General features: G+C 40.7%; 2 protein-coding genes across 2 annotated transcripts; both read right to left on the bottom strand.

Moving 5' to 3' along the window:
• Nucleotides 1-228: 228 nt before the first annotated feature.
• On the bottom strand, nt 229-7,188 carry LOC114911257 (cytochrome P450 2J2-like). Its single transcript, XM_029254661.1, has 9 exons — nt 6,365-7,188; nt 4,564-4,723; nt 3,871-4,020; nt 3,510-3,670; nt 3,192-3,368; nt 2,926-3,067; nt 2,327-2,514; nt 1,752-1,893; nt 229-852 (listed from the first exon to the last, which is right to left on the bottom strand). The coding sequence occupies exons 1-9, from the start codon at nt 6,557-6,559 to the stop codon at nt 677-679; spliced, it is 1,491 nt and encodes a 496-aa protein (XP_029110494.1). The 5' UTR covers nt 6,560-7,188; the 3' UTR covers nt 229-676.
• Nucleotides 7,189-8,627: 1,439 nt separating this feature from the next.
• Nucleotides 8,628-14,861, bottom strand: LOC114911278 (cytochrome P450 2J2-like). Its single transcript, XM_029254835.1, has 9 exons — nt 14,609-14,861; nt 14,267-14,380; nt 13,367-13,516; nt 13,007-13,167; nt 12,687-12,863; nt 12,379-12,520; nt 11,209-11,396; nt 10,859-11,000; nt 8,628-9,203 (listed from the first exon to the last, which is right to left on the bottom strand). The coding sequence occupies exons 1-9, from the start codon at nt 14,859-14,861 to the stop codon at nt 9,028-9,030; spliced, it is 1,503 nt and encodes a 500-aa protein (XP_029110668.1). The 3' UTR covers nt 8,628-9,027.
• Between the last annotated feature and the right edge of the window lie 1,495 nt (nt 14,862-16,356).

Genomic DNA, 16,356 nt, shown 5'->3' with positions numbered 1-16,356 from the left:
CACACACACACACATTTTCAGAACCGCTTGTCCCAGACGGGGTCACGGAGCCTACCCGGCAACACAGGGCGTAAGGGGATACACCCAGGACGGGACGCCAGTCCGCCGCAAGGCACCCCAAGCGGGACTCGAACCCCAGACCCACTGGAGAACAGGACTGTGGTCCAACCCACTGCGCCACCGCACCCCCAGTGATTGAACAGTTTTGAGTTTTTGTTGCATTTTTAGAAAGTGTCCCAACTTTTCTGGAAATGGGGTTTGTATAACTGGAGCTCCATTTACAAGAGATCTGAGTTAGTAGCAAATGTAATTTGTGCCTGAAAATTTGCATAACAAGCTATCAACTCAGACTGATAAGATATGTTATCATACATCTTCAAGAAAAATTTGAAGATTTGTTAAAATGTGTTCAGTTTTGGTCCTTGTGATGATAATAACTTAATTTTCACACCCCTGCCCCCAATGAGAAAAGCAAACGCCCAAAACACCTGTTACTGAAGTAGGTAATATGACATTGTAACTTAAGTTACAACTCCACCTTATCCACTTCCATGGGATATATATGCCTACACCACTCTATTCTTTTTTATCGTACACTTTCAGAAAATTAGTTCAGTGTGGCATCGGGACATTGTCAAATTTCCAGCAAAAAACTTCCCTTATGACATTGTTGTGTTCAGCGGGGTACAGCACACAACTTGTATGGCTTAGGGCTGTGGGTGACTCCCACTTTGGACTCCAGGGTGGGCTCCACACCAGGGGGTGGAGAGAATGTGAACCGCTGGAGAAGGGAGGTGAAGAACAGGAACAACTCCATCCGTGCCAGCTGCTCCCCAAGACACACCCTCTTGCCTGAGGAAACAAAGACAACATGACATTTAAGAACTATACTCCTATTTCCATGCCACATAATTTTTCCTGTTTACTGAGCAAGTATATCGAACAATATTATAAAAACTGAGTTACAAAATTTTATTAAACTGTGCTGTCACAAGGACATAGATCCTTCTGAATGTACTTTTCATTTGTGAAGCCAAGTCATCATCATTGATGTTGTTTTCAAGCATAGTAGAACATCTGAGAATTGAGTTGTATACAGTCATGCACCGCTTAATGACGTTTCGCTTAACAGCTGACCGCATATACGACGGTGGTCCCATAAGATTATAATGGAACTGAAAAATTGATGACTAGCGACGTCATAGTGCAACGTGTTACTCGTGTTCGTGGTGCTGCTGGTGCAAACAAACCTGCTACGCTGCCAGTCGTATAAAAGTATAGCACATACAATTATGTACAGTGATAATGATAATAAACATCTATGTTACTGGTTTATGTATTTACTATACTGTACTTTTTAAATTATTTAACAGTGTACTCTTTCTACTTAAAAAAGTTGCCTGTAAAACATTATGCTGTGTTACACCAGCAGCAGCACCATAAATCTTGTTTACCGCCTCTTTTGACTGCATCGAGGCTATACCATCGAGGCTTCTATAAGTAAACTATGATCGAGGCTATAACATCTAGGCTTGTGTGAGTACACTCCATGATCGAGGCTATACTACCTAGGCTCGTGTAAGTACACTCTATGATGTTCGCACAATTACGAAATCGCCTAACAACGCATTTCTCAGAACTTATCCCCGTCAATAAGCGACGCATGTCTGTATTTCAAACTTTCTCAAAGTAAAATATAGAACAGGAAAGACAGATTTCATCAGTATGGCATTGCACATGTAATATGCTACCAGCTGAGAAAGGCAAGAAGGCATCTCGTCTTCTGAACTTCCCCTCTGCATCCAGGAAATGGCCAGGATTAAATGTGAAAGGAGTCTCCCACTCAGTCTCATCAAAAAGCACAGAGTGTAATGTTGCCATCACCATAGTACCCTGGAAAAAATGAAAAGTCTCAGAAGCCTCAATTATGACATCATCTAGAGAGCAAGAAACCTCACAGACTGCTGAATACATTAAATCCTTTACATTTATTCATTTAGGTGATGCTGTTCTCCAAAGCAGCTTACAATGTTGAGCTATTTACAGTTATCACCCATTTCTACAGCTGGGTAATTTTACCGGACCAATTTGGGTAAGACCTTGCTCAAAGGTACTACAACTAAAGATGGGATCTGAACCTGCAACCATTCATTAGGTGAAAAGAAGTAGCGGTAACCACTACTTTAGCAGCTGTCCCAAATGCATTGAAATTAAAGTGTCAACTTAGAATTAAAATAAAAAAAATTTAAACACTGTTCTAACGTTGTTAATAATGTACAGGATATAAAGTCTGAAAAATATCTTGACATATAAAAAAAAAACTTACCTTTGGAATTGTGTATCCTCTCAGTGTGGTGTCTTTTGTCGTCAGACGCACCAAATTCAGTGGTACAATGTTACCCATCCTCTGTATCTCATGAATAACAGCATCAGTGTAGGGCATATTGGCTCTGTCTGCCATGGTTGCCAAACGTGAGGATCCAAGTACTTGGTCTATTTCTGCTTGTACCTTCTCTAAATGTGTAGAACAGCAAGTAGGATTTTAATAAGGAAACTGAATAGCTACCTATATCTTGAGAGTATAAACTTTACAGCTGGGACATCTTGATCATTCGTTTGTACTACAGCATAATCTTAATGGGTTTTAAAACCCATTCTTTGCCATCACCTGTATATGTCTTTGGTACACTAAACTTTAAATTTATCAGCCTTGACCCAGTTTTTTCTCAAATGAATGACACCATTGAAATAATATGACAAGTTATGTTCATAAATTCTCTATAATTTCTATTAGTCAGTGATTAAATATAATATCAAAGAGTGAGTTAATACATGTATATTTCTTGTCTTGTAGACCATGCCTAACTGAGAAATTTATAACTGTGCCAAACTTTCAGTAGACTTATCGGCAACATGAAAACCAACCTTGTATTTCTGGGTATTTAATCATATACAGCAAAGCCCAGTTCAGTGTAGTTGATGTTGTTTCTGTCCCAGCAGTAAACAGGTCCAGAGTGCAGAAACACAAGTTGTCCTCATTGAAACCTGCTTCAGCATCATCTTTCCACTTCAGGGGCAAAAAAAGAATAAAATTATATTCTGTTCTGTTCTATATTGGAACAGATAGGTAACTTCTTTTCACTTCATGCAAAAAAATTCTACAATTGAACTGGTTATTTGTCTCATATTACCTTTTCCATCTCAGAAAGGAAGCTGTCAATGTAGTCTCTCGGAGTTGAAGCATCCCAGTCCTCCTTGTGCTCCTTAATTTTTAGCTTTACAAAGTCAGTCAAAATTCCCAAGTGGGAAAATATTTTTTTGTGTGGACCAGGTACTCTTCGCATCAGCCATGGGAACATGTTGTACAACTGAAGAACAAAAACAGTAAATTCCTCAGAAAACTTTAATTTCTATAAATTACTTATAAATGAGACAGGATTAAGTGTCAACACAAGCAAAATCCCTAAAATCAATGAAGAATTACACACAAGTAAAACGAGGTGCTTTACCTGAGCCCAAATGCCTCCCTCCAAATAAAGTAGTTCATTGATTAATTTCAGCAGTGTTTGGAAGTAGCTGTCGCTGTAGTCAAACCGGTCGCCAAACACCAGACAACTGATGATGTTGGCAACAGCATTGTTAACAACGGAAATAGGTTCAAATGGCTGGCCTACGGGATTTTAATTGAAAAAAGAACGTGAACTGGAAGCCTGATTCAGTTTTTATATTAAAGTAAAGGCTTATAATTAAGATATGAAGACATGGATACGTGCAAACATTCTGGCAAAAACTGATGCTTAAGGGTCAAAGTATAAGAAATCAGAGACTGTAAGAAAAACCTAAATCAGGATAGAACCGTTTGAGTCATACCTTGACTCTTGTCTATGACGTCATTTAGGAACCTACACTCCACTTGGATCTGTGACTCAAGACTTCTCTTCCCCAGTCCAAAGTTTCTCAGAGTAGAGAGAGCAAACCTTCTTTGTTGCTTCCATTGATATCCATTGGAGCCAAACAAACCTTTGAAAAACAAAATGTGAAAGTACTTCTTTCTTACATCATTATTAGTAATGTTATTACCATTTGGTACGCATTTCTGTTATTTTACTAATCCATTCTACATTCTGGGTTCAACAACTGATACATGTACTTTTACTTATCCAAAAAGGGCCAGAAAATCCTTGTGGCATTAGACACTTTTTAAAGTATACATATAAGAAAAAAGTCTGTAATGCCACTGTGAATTAACTGAAACAGTTCGCTTACATTTCTTGAAACTGCAAAAACAAAAACCTAACTATCAATTTCCGAACTGTTGTTTTTTGGCTTGTCCACTTGAATTTAAAAAACTTCAGATTCATGTGGACAAGCCAGAATTAACTATATATATTTTTAATCCTAGCATCATGATACGGTTCTATTATCAAGTCATCAGGAAACCTAAAAAATGGCTCAATAAGACATGTAGTATTCATGCATACTACGTTCTCCTAGTTTTCTACACTGAAATTAATAAGGATATGGTCTTTCACATGAGTCAATGCCAGGACAAACACAACTTACCCTTGTTCAACATAATATCTTCAGAGAGTGGTACTGTTGGACGAACAGCAAAGTTTTCACCATGTTCAACCAGAGCCTCTTTCACAAGCTGTAGACCATTCAGGACAACTATCCTTTGTCCAATTCGAATACTATAAATATTTCCATATCGCTTGGCAAACTAGAAAAAGCAAAATGAAAAGTCCGTTATTTGCACAGATAATTCCTAACAAACTATGCTAATTATTCGGTGCAGTCTAGTCCCTTAACTGTTGCCAATGAAGAGGGCAGTAAGTTACTTCAGATTCACAGCAAACACCCGGCACACCTGCTCCTTCCATAACAAGCTTCATTTGGTTTGAGATATCACTCCAATACCCAAATTCTTGTGGAGTCGAATTACTATTAGTTATAATAAGACCAGTTTTAATGCATAACAATTATAATACCAACATATTTTACAACATTTATAACAAATTAATATTAGCTTTTATCCTAATATTGTTTTTTCTTTATTTAATTTCATTATTAATAACCAGAGGGGGGCGCGGTGGCACAGTGGGTTGGTCCGGGTCCTGGTCTCCAGTGGGTCTGAGGTTCAAGTCCCGCGTGGGGTGCCTTGCGACGGACTGGCGCCCCGTCCTGGGTGTGTCCCTTCTCCCTCCGGCCTTACGCCCTGTGTTACCGGGTAGGCTCCGGTTCCCCGCGACCCCGTATGGGACAAGCGCTGCAGAAAATGTGTGTGTGTGTGTGTGTGTGTGTGTGTGTGTGTATTAATAACCACTTGTATAATGGAGGAATACAGAGACCCAGAGTCCATGCAGGAAGCATAAAGAGTATGGATAAGGTACACAGGGTTGGTGATTTCTTTTATTTTTAAAGAAAAATTGGGGGGGAAAATGATTTTTTTCCCGTTTAAATCTGATTTTTTATTTGAATATTTTAGTTTTTTTAAATCTTGAACATTCTGCACAACTCTATGTTTAATAGCAATGCTACCGAAATATTTGCTTTCTTCCTGAAAATGTTTAAAATTGTTGACAAGTAATGTTCAGTTTATAATTATTTTCATTTTTAGTATGACAAGTGCATGATCGCCAAAACTGTGAAAATGTGGAAAGTAGTTAGAAAGAAGCTTTGATAGAGTCCCCAGCAAGTCAGGAAGTTGTTCCAAGTGAGGTATGACCAGGTCACGACCCCAGCACATTTCCTAGCCAACCTTCTTCATCCCAGTTTACATGTGAAAAACTTGAGCAAAGAAGAAAAAAATGCAGCCATGTAGTTGCACATCAGCAGTGGCAATTCTTGAATTCTCTAACTGAAATTCAGGCAAAATCAAAACCTTTTCAGAGCTTCAAATTTCAGCAAGAGTTTGTTGAAAGGATAACTCCATGTGTGAATGATGGCTCTTCAACTGTGATGTCATTGATGCAAAATCCAGGTTCAATTCTGCAGTACTCTTGAGCAAGGTACTTACCCTAAATTGCTCCAGTAAAATTACCCAGCTGTATAAATGGATAAATAATTGTAAGTAGCTTAACAATGTAAGCTAAATTTTAACTAGCGTAAGCGTCTCACAGCTCTTCCTCTCAACTTCCACACCGTTCCCGTGACGTTTAATAACTGACGGGTTTCTGACTATATTTTTCTAAATGTCAGAAAGCAGGAAAAGTCGAGCCTTACTTTCAATAAAACGACGTACGTTTGCACGGTACAAGCCAGGTGTCATGAATGATGGAGCGGGGGGGATAATTCTCAGTTCTGTGTGAATATTAAATCTGTTGGTGTTAACGCAAATACATTTTAGAGAAAACCCACGTACCTCTGTCACCTGGAGATGAACTCTATCTGAATCGATACGGAAAAGATCTCCCACAAAAGGCAGGGACCACGGTGGTCCAGGAGGAAAGTTTTTCGGAGCCTTGTTTTTAATTAGGTCCACAAGTATCAAAAACACAAAGAGAAAGATTAAAACACTGCTGGGGTCTAACCATCCTGAGAAGAAGAGGACGGACATTGCTGCGTATTTACAGGTAACACCAGATCTTCTCCCTCTCTCCCTCCAGAACCGCACTGTACCGTATTGAACTTTGAGAAATGTTCCGCAAGACTGGAGCTCGAGGACCCATTTGATGGACACTTGAGTGACCAATCAGAGTCTGAGTCCCGCCCACTGGCAGCTCAACTTAACAGCGAGCCATTGTGGTGGTTCATGTCAGTCGCGCTTGTTTACGTTCATTCTTGGTTTTTTTTTTATTAACCTACTTGTAATTACTTTCGACTTTAATAAGCTGAATATTTTTACGGGAGCAATTTTGGGTGATTACTTTTTTGCGGATTCTAAAAGAGGATAGCGATTTTTGAAGCGCGCGGCGGTAACTTCGCCGGCGGTTACACACATTTTGTGTTAATTTGTGACTTTCTCATACCAAAAAAATTAACGCCTTCAGAAAACTAGAGCGTTGCCTGCCTGTACAGACCGTTTTTGTGGTTTGTTTTTCTTTTCTGTGTTTATGTGTTTTTCCCTCCCTGAACACGCACTCAGATTTGTGTCTCATATTAGTGTGACTTTGATTTGTTTTCAGTGGCAGTGTTGCTTACGGCTTCTGTTCACTTATTGTACCCCAGACCCTGGTTGACTTCAATTACTTTATCTTGGTGTTGTTGCCTTGGGGAAGAAGAACTGGTAAGAATGTCACGTGCCTTGCATGTCCAACACAAAGGTTGTGGTACTGTCTGGTTGGGAAGAGTTAGGTGCCACCCGTTGTATCCAACAACAGCCAAAAATACAATACCTTAGTTAGGGTGTCACAGATGCTCAAGAGCCCTTTGTTTTTCTTTCCATAGCTTGGGTAGTATTACTAGATAAATAGTTTTTCTAGGTTCTTTGCTTTCTAAGTGTTGTAGTTCCTTTCCCCCCTGGAAAGTGTCTTTGTAAATATTGTACAAACAAAGTCACTTGAACATCTGCCTCAGTTTCCACTGTAAAGGAAACTACACTGAGCACTTGGTTCTTATATGTGTCATTTTGCTGGGCCCTTGTTACTACTGGTTACCATTCAGTTGATGTTCCACTCTTGCTACCCCTAGACACCTGGGGTTGGAACATGGAGGATGATGGTGACTGTCAAAATTATCCACATTTTTTCTATGAGATCATTGTAGAGGAAAGAACTGTATAGTTTTCATAAATTTTACATAAACCATATTTCAGTATTTTTATCTTATATTCTTCTACAGACTAAAACATCATGGGTTGTATATTTCCCAACAACAAACATTTCCAAGAAGAATCTACCTGGACAAACATACATTTTATATGTAGTCATTAATTTGAATTTTAAAGCTATAAATCTGAATTAGGAATTAGCAGAAATTGCTGTCAATATGGATGTAGGCTGTTCGTTTTATCGCCGATAAATATTTTTAATTGTATAGAAAAATAATTGCATAGAAATATTATAGCACTCTGTGTTTTCACATTTTACTTTATACCATTTAATAAAATGTATTTTTCTAAAGCACACAATATCTTGCTTTTACGTAACAGGTTGCCATCCAAAAAAAAAAAAAAAAAAAAAACTTGTACAACGGTGTTTAAAAACATAACCTTTTATTTTCAAAAAACAGATTATATTCAGTATATTTTCATTTTGATCTGTAATGCATTCACTTTAAATCCACATTTCACTGCTGCTTTTGTTAAATGTTTTTGGACAGAAATACACAATTGTGTCCCTTTGTGTTACTCTCGCTGAATACTGAATTAACCTATGATTTATCCTGAAAATCATAACTGTAAAGAAAGCTTTAATGTATAATTTGAATAGTGGTCAATATTTAATTTACAATCTAGATTAAAACATTCTACAGCCCCATTACACAGTGCTTCTAATGGCATTGCCCAAATGTTTTGTTGAGTGACAGACAGGTTGTGATGTACTGAACTTTAATGCTTAGGAGCATCCCCATCCCAAGTCATCAAAATTTCTCCTGAAAAGGTTGAGAAAGAGTAAAAAGCACTTATAAAAGCACAGAAAGAAAAACTGATTAGAAAAAAAATAAAAATTATAAATGTAATTATTTTCATCCAGGATGTGATTTTTTTTTTAAAAAAAATAAATAATAATTTCACTTGATCCCCTCACACTGGGAACCCACCTTACAGGGTGAGTTTATGGAATGTGTTAACCTTGTTGTGTAAGGAACGGGTGTTCCCAAATGTAAAATAAATATAGCTCAATAAACTACAGTAAAAGTAGCTGTAGTCCAGAGAACATTCCAAAAATTAGTGTTTTCACTATTACTGATTTATATATATGTAATGTTGTAGCTTACATCTAAAACGTAAGCATTTCCAAAGAATATTGATTTTTTTTTTCTGTAGACACTTTCTAAAAATAGGTTTATTTTTGCAGTTCAAAGCTGAACATGTGCTGACTTCCAATTCAAAACTTCCAGAAGTTATACGTTACATTACTGTGCTCAGCGGGGTACAGCACATAACTTGTATGGCTTCGGGCGAAGAATGACACCCTTTTCGAATTCCAGGGTGGGCTCCACACCTGGGGGTGGAGAGAATGTGAACTGCTGGAGAAGGGAGGTGAAGAACAGAAACAACTCCATTCGCGCCAGTGGCTCCCCAAGACACATCCTGCTTCCTGAGGAAACAAAGACACATGGAAATTTCAAAACTACACTCACATTTAAATTCCATGTTATTGTTATTAATTTTAACTGAATAAATTATTGAATTTTGTTTCCAAATTTCATTAAAAACTTATCACAGAGGTGTAGCTTCTGAATTTTAATTTGTGAAGCAACATCAAATATGTTGAATTTAGGCACAGCGGGACAACTGAAAAGTAGGCTGTTTGTTTCATGCTTTGAATTTCAACAATTGACAAATTTTGTTGTTGAAAACGCATGACAGGAAAGATAGTTATTTACAATGTTTGGACAACCCTGGTGAAATTACATTCTGTTGATATTTCTACTTGAAAGGAAGATAACTTCTGCAGGAAACTTAAACAAGAAATTCCTACAGATTATAATGCACATCTGTTATTTACTTTCTGAATTTAACAGATGGGAAAGAATAAAACATAGTGTGGCATATAAAAAAGCTTGAACACCCCGTCAGTCAGTGCTTTGTAACACCCCACAAATGTTTCTTATAACCAGCTAGCAGTCTTCCTATTCTTGCTTTAGGAATTTCTCCCTGCTTGATTGCTGAATGCTTCTATTTCAGAAATGCGGTGTCAGGCCATTTTGCATGCAATGCATGTTTGAAATCTAGCCACAGGTTTTTCAATCATTTTAATACTTCAATTCAAATCGGGGGACTGTGAAAAACCATTCCAAAACCTTCAGATTTCACTTCTTTAAGTAGTTCATGATTGATTTTGAGATATATTTTTAATCATTGTCTTACTGTATGATCCAGTCTCTTTTCAAATTCTTCAAGACATTAACCTTCAGGATTTTTTTGATAGTTAGCGGAATCAATTCTTTCCTCTAACTGCTAAATATTTACTATACCACCAGTTGCAACATTACCCAAAACAATAGATCTACACTGATGCTTAAAGATGGCAAGGTGTTTTTCCCCCAAATGTACCTTTGATTATTGTAGCCAATGAGTTATTTCCAGTTTTTGTTTCATCACGCAGCAGAACTAGGTCTCACGTTGCTTCTGGGTTCTCTTGGTTTTGTTGCATATTTCAGACACAGAGTTTTGTGGTAACATTGCAGGCAATGTTTGTGGAAGCAATGCTGTAATGTCCTGTCTTGACTTGACTTCAGTAGCTCCCTTTCCATTTCTTTAGGACATTTTGGATAGTGACATTTGCAAGAAGGAAGCATTTAGATCTCTTTTTTTATAGCCCTCCTCTGCTTTGTAAGAGTTTTCTTCATTTTCAGAATCTCAGTCAGTTTGCAGAGGCCCATGGCTGTTGAGTACAACACCCTGAGAGGTTTGAAGGGACAGAGCACAAGCTCTTCAATTCCCTTCACTTGACTTGGAATAATGCCTTACAAAAAAAACAACACTAATGAATCAAGTGGAAGGGTGCCTAAACTTTTGAGGATGCCACATTCATATTTCATTTTATCTAATTTGTTAAATTCAGCAAATAAAAAATTGGGCAAATTAAAATTTGCAGAAACCATGTTGAAGTTTGTTGCTGCCTGAACAGGATGTTTTAACTTCTTTTTCTCTTAGAAAAAATAAGAAAACATAATTTCAGCAGGGGTGCCCAAACTTTTGCACAGAACTTTAGATTTAATTGACACACTATTAAACTCGCACACATACCAGCTGAGAAAGGCAAGAAGGCATCTCTTCTTTTGAACTTGCCCTCCTCATCCAGGAAATGGCCAGGATTAAATGTGAAAGGAGCCTCCCACTCAGACTCATCAAATAAAACAGACTGTAAAGTTCCCATCACCATAGTACCCTGCAACAGATATCCGAGGCCTCAATCCTGACATCATCTACAGAGCAAGACAGCTGTTACTATGGAATACCAGGTAGGTTCCCTTCATGTGTCAAGTCAAATAAAAAAGGAATCAAAGCTGAGACACACTTGTACCTTAAAAAAAAAAACCTAATATCTTGACAAAAATATCTAATTGTGACTAATATCTTAGCATGAAAAGCCTCACCTTTGGAATTGTGTATCCTCCAATTGTAGTGTCCTTTACAGCCATACGTGGCACATTCAGTGGTATAATGTTGCCCATCCTCTGTATTTCATGAATAACAGCGTCGGTGTAGGGCATATTGGCTCTGTCTGCCATGGTGGCTGGATGAGAGGGTCCAAGTACTTTGTCTATTTCCGCTTGTACCTTCTCTAGGGGAAGAGCAGGACAGATGGGAATTCACAAAGCTTTCAACATGCATCTCTCCTCTGCCTGTATCAAGATCAAGACTCTGGTTATGACCTACAAGATCATCAACAGATCTTGAACCCGATACCGACACAACCTGAATGCTCACTTTAGTCACAAGTCAGGGTCTGGAAAATAAATAAGTAAAAAAAATTACCCCCCAAAAGCTGGTGGGATGGACAATAGGTGGCCTCAGGGGTACATAGACAATTGAAAAGTATGATTATATGAAAACCTCATTGTATTTCTTCACTAATATCACACATTACCGTTTTAAAATAAAGTAATAATATAAACACAGTAGGGGGGCGCGGTGGTGCAGTGGGTTGGACCGGGTCCTCCTCTCTGGTGGGTCTGGGGTTCGAGTCCCGCTTGGGGTGCTTTGCAACGGACTGGAATCCTGTCCAGGGTGTCTCACCTCCCCCTCCAGCCCTGCACCCTGTGTTGCTGGGTTAGGCTCTGGCTCCCAGCGACCCCATATGGGACAAGTGGTTTCAGATGATGTGTGTGTGTATTTATTCCACTGCAAGACATTAAACATAATTCAGAAATGAGTGAGTTTTCTGCTAAGTTGAACACAATTTGAATTGTGTGAATTACTAAAAAATTCATTCATCATAAATATCTCCTTATCTATTGCAGAGTCCTGGTGAAGCCAGAACCTTTCCCAGGGCAATCTGAGTGTGCTGGCTGATTGGGCCATCTCATACACACACTCACATACAGGAAACTCTCACAAACTAAACCAGTTTTTCACCCCACAACTAAATCCATAACCAAAGAGCTGGATGGCACTACCCGCAGCACCATTGTGCCGCCTGCATTAAAGAAACACTACTTACTTTGACTGGAAGAAAATATCAAGGGGCTGCAAGAACTAAGACTGGGAATGTCATAAGTGTGCCTAGCTTTAAAAAGATTTATATGTGCAAAATGAAAACCAACCTTGTATTTCTGGGTATTTAATCATATACAGTAAAGCCCAGTTCAGGGTAGCTGATGTTGTTTCAGTCCCAGCTAAAAACAGGTCCAGAGTGCAAAAACACAAGTTGTCTTCATTGAAACCTGCTTCAGCATCATCTTTCCTCTGAAAAAAATAACAAGTGTTGAAACAGACACCAGCGATTCCTTTTCACACACATTGTGGGTTATAATTGGGTATAATCTCCCATATAGCTGAATAAATAAATGACTATACGACACTTAGGAACATTTTCTCAAATTCAACCTTTTGATTACTTCTCTAATATTACCTTTTCCATCTCAGAAAGGAAGCTGTCAATGTAGTCTCTCGGAGTTGAAGGGTCCCAGTCCTCCTTGTGCTCCTTAATTTTTAGTTTTTCAAAGTCGATTACAATTGCCCAGAGGGAAAATATTTTTTTGTGTGGACCAGGTAATCTGCGCATCAGCCATGGGAACATGTTGTACAACTGAAGAGCAAAAACAGTACAATCCTCAGAAAACTTTTATTTCTATAATTTACTTATAAATGAGACAGGATTCTAAGTGTCAACACAAGTAAAATCCCTAAAATCAATGAAAAATAACACACAAGTAAAATGAGGTGCTTTACCTGAGCCCAAATGTTTCCCTCCAAATAAACTGCTTCATTGATTATTTTCAGCAGTGTTTGGAAGTAGCTGTCGCTGTAGTCAAACTGGTCACCAAACACCACAAAACTGATAATGTTGGCAACAGCATTGTTAACAACGGAAACAGGTTCAAATGGCTGGCCTACGGAATTTTAATTGAAAAACAACATGAGCTGGAAGACTTACTCAGTTTTTATATTAAAGTAAAGGCTTATAATTAAGATATGAAGACATGGATATGCGCAAACATTCTGGCAAAAACTGATGCTTAAGGGTCAAAGTATAAGAAATCAGAGACTGTAAGAAAAACCTAAATCAGGATAGAACCGTTTGAGTCACACCTTGACTCTTGTCTATGATGTCATTTAGGAACCTACACTCCACTTGGATCTGTGACTCAAGACTTCTCTTCCCCAGTCCAAAGTTTCTCAGAGTAGAGAGAGCAAACCTTCTTTGTTGCTTCCATTGATATCCACTGGAGCCAACCAAACCTTTGAAAAGCAATGTGTAAAAGTATTTCTTGCAGGGTCGTTAGTAATGTTATTACCATTTGGTATGCATTTTTGTTATTTTACTAATCCATTCAACATTCTGGGTTCAGCAACTGATACATGTAATTTTACTTGTCCAAAAAGGATCAGAAAATCCTTGTGGCATTACAGACTTTATTAAGTATACATATAAGGAAATAAGGGGTGCGGTGGCGCAGTGGGTTGGCCCGCAGTCCTGCTCTCCGGTGGGTCTGAGGTTCAAGTCCCGCTTGGGGTGCCTTGCGACGGACTGGCGTCCCGTCCTGGGTGTGTCCCCTTCCCCCTCTGGCCTTACGCCCTGTGTTGCCGGGTAGGCTCCGGTTCCCCGTGACCCCGTAAGGGACAAGCGGTTCTGAAAATGTGTGTGTGTGTATAAGGAAATAGTCTTCTCAGCCACTGTGAATTAACTCAGACTGCTCATTTACATTACTTGAAACTGCAAAAACAAAAACCTAATTATGAATTTCCAAACTGATGTTTTTTGGCTTGTCCACATGAATTTTAAGTTTTTTAAATTCATGTGGACAAGCCAGAATTAACTATTAATCCTAGCTTCATGCTACAGTTCTATTAAGCAGTCATCAGGAAACATAAAACATGGATCAATAAGACATGTAGTATTCATGCATACTACATTCTCCTCGTTTTCTGCACTGAAATTAATAAGGATATGGTCTTCCATGAGTCAATGCCAGCACAAACACAAATTACCCTTGTTCAACATAATATCTTCAGATAGTGGTACTGCTGGACGAACAGCAAAATTTTCATCATGTTCAAGCAGAGCCTCTTTCACAAGCTGTAGACCATTCGTCGATGCAGATTCTCACAAACACCTTTGAGGTTTTGCAGTTTCAGCGGCTGCGTCTTGCTTGTTCCCTTGTTCCTGGTTTTTGATTCTCGCCCATTCTCCTTGACTACTGACTCTAGATTGCCTGTGCTGCAACGTTCATGCCTTGAAAGACCTTCGCCTGTCCCTGACTTCGATTGTGTCCAGTCCTACGAACCTCGTTGAAAGATTAAAACCAACCTGCAACTGGGTCCGCTACTTACCTGTTTCCAGCCTGCCAGTCCCCAGCATGACAGAAAAATCTCCCTTTACCGTGGACCCAGCGAAGTTGGAGTGCCTGCAGGAAGAGATCTCCGCACAAGAAGCCGTGTTAAACACGCACGAGCTGTTCCTGCAGCAGATACTAGAGGACCTCCGAAAGGTGGTATGAAGGCCGCCGGTCTCTGTACCCGCAGTGACGCTGGAACCGGCCACCAGGAGAATGCCAGTGGTCACTTCCGCCACACCGCCTGTCATTTTACAGTCGCCCCGCTCCCGCCTGCGACAGACCCCCCCGACTGGCCACGCCTGAAAGGTATGACGGGCTGCCCGAAAAATGCCGGGGATTTATGTTGCAGTGCGAGCTAGTGTTCGCGAGCCAACCTCAGATACATCGGTCTGAAATGAGCCGAATCACTTATACGATTTCCCTGCTGATAGGACCCGCGCTAGACTGGGCTACGGCATTGTGATATAAGAGGGATAGCACCACATATGCGTGCTTCCTCGAGCAGATTCAAGCTGTGTTCGACCACCCGCTGTTGGCGCGCGCAGCCTGCAACTGCTTGATGGTTATCCAGCAAGGGAACCGAACCGTAGCCGCCTACTCCCTCGAGTTCCGGACCCTGGCCGAGTGGCTGGAACCAGGCTGCTCTCTTGGCCTCCTTCCACCACGGGCTGCACCCTCGTATTCAGGCCAAGTTGGCGTATCGCAGGGAGAACTTGACCCTGGACAGCTTCGTATAAAGCGGCATTGTCATGGATAACCTCGCTCGGAAGCATCTACCCCGTTCCTGGCCACCCCCGCCGGAGACAGCGACACCGTCGGAGGCCCAGGAACCGAGGAGCAACATCGCCGACTTCGCGGCCAGCTATGCTTGTACTGTGTAGGGCTGGGGCATTACCGAACTGACTGCCCAGTGAAAGCACTCAGCAAGACCCAACACGGAAACGAGGTGAGTGCCGCCCTCTGCACCGAATCACAGCTGATGATACCACTGGAGGCGTGCTGGGTTTCCTCCCGGATACAGACTCGCACACTGCTCAATTTGCGGGCTGCAAGCTGTTTTATGGACATGTTCTTCGCGCAGCAACACGACGTCTCGATACGCGAATGCGCGGTCATCCGCCGGATTAAGGTCCTGGACGGGCAGCCGCTGGCCACGGGGGTAATAGAGAAAAACACAGTGCTATTGCGGGTCCAGGTCGGGGCGTGCCACACAGAGGACCTTGCATTTTATATCATCCGGTCCCTGGAGATGTCGGTGATATTGGGGTTCACATGGCTGACTAAGCATAACCCGGTGTTTTCATGGAGCAAAGTGGAATTAGTGGCATGGGGGGGGCGCAGTGTGCCACCACATGTTTGGCCTTACCCTGTCGAGCCACCTCGGTAGAGATCCCGGACGTGCCTGAGGCCTTCATCATCCCCAGAGAGCATCAGGGCCTAGCAGAGGTGTTCAGTAAGAGCAGGGCAGCGGACCTGCTTCCACACAGACCCTGGGTTTGCGCCGTAGATTTAGTGCTGGGTGCATCTCCATCTCGGGGTCAGATATATCCCTTGTCTCGACCCGAACAACAGGCGCTTCAGGAGTACATCAAAGGGGCCTTAGCCTCCGGGATCATTTGGCCGTCCACCTCACCGGCGTCCGCAGGGTTCTTCTTCATAGCGAAGAAAGACGGGGAACTCTGACCATGTATCGACTAGCGAGGGCTAAATACAGTCACAGTAAAATACCCCCATCCCTTGCCA

Source organism: Scleropages formosus, chromosome 9, assembly GCF_900964775.1.
Source record: "Scleropages formosus chromosome 9, fSclFor1.1, whole genome shotgun sequence".
NCBI lineage: Eukaryota > Metazoa > Chordata > Actinopteri > Osteoglossiformes > Osteoglossidae > Scleropages > Scleropages formosus.
This window is presented reverse-complemented; position numbering and strand designations above follow the sequence as displayed.

Coding starts and splice junctions, on each gene's coding strand:
- LOC114911257 (XM_029254661.1), bottom strand. CDS start 6,559: ATGTCCGTCCTCTTCTTCTCAGGATGGTTAGACCCCAGCAGTGTTTTA. Junction 3,068..3,191: donor TCCTTTCTGAGATGGAAAAG/GTAATATGAGAC, acceptor TTGCCCCTGAAG/TGGAAAGATGATGCTGAAGC. Junction 2,515..2,925: donor TAAATACCCAGAAATACAAG/GTTGGTTTTCAT, acceptor CTACACATTTAG/AGAAGGTACAAGCAGAAATA.
- LOC114911278 (XM_029254835.1), bottom strand. CDS start 14,861: ATGACAGGCGGTGTGGCGGAAGTGACCACTGGCATTCTCCTGGTGGCC. Junction 14,381..14,608: donor GACTGGCAGGCTGGAAACAG/GTAAGTAGCGGA, acceptor GGTGTTTGTGAG/AATCTGCATCGACGAATGGT. Junction 9,204..10,858: donor CTTCTTGCCTTTCTCAGCTG/GTATGTGTGCGA, acceptor TTGTTTCCTCAG/GAAGCAGGATGTGTCTTGGG.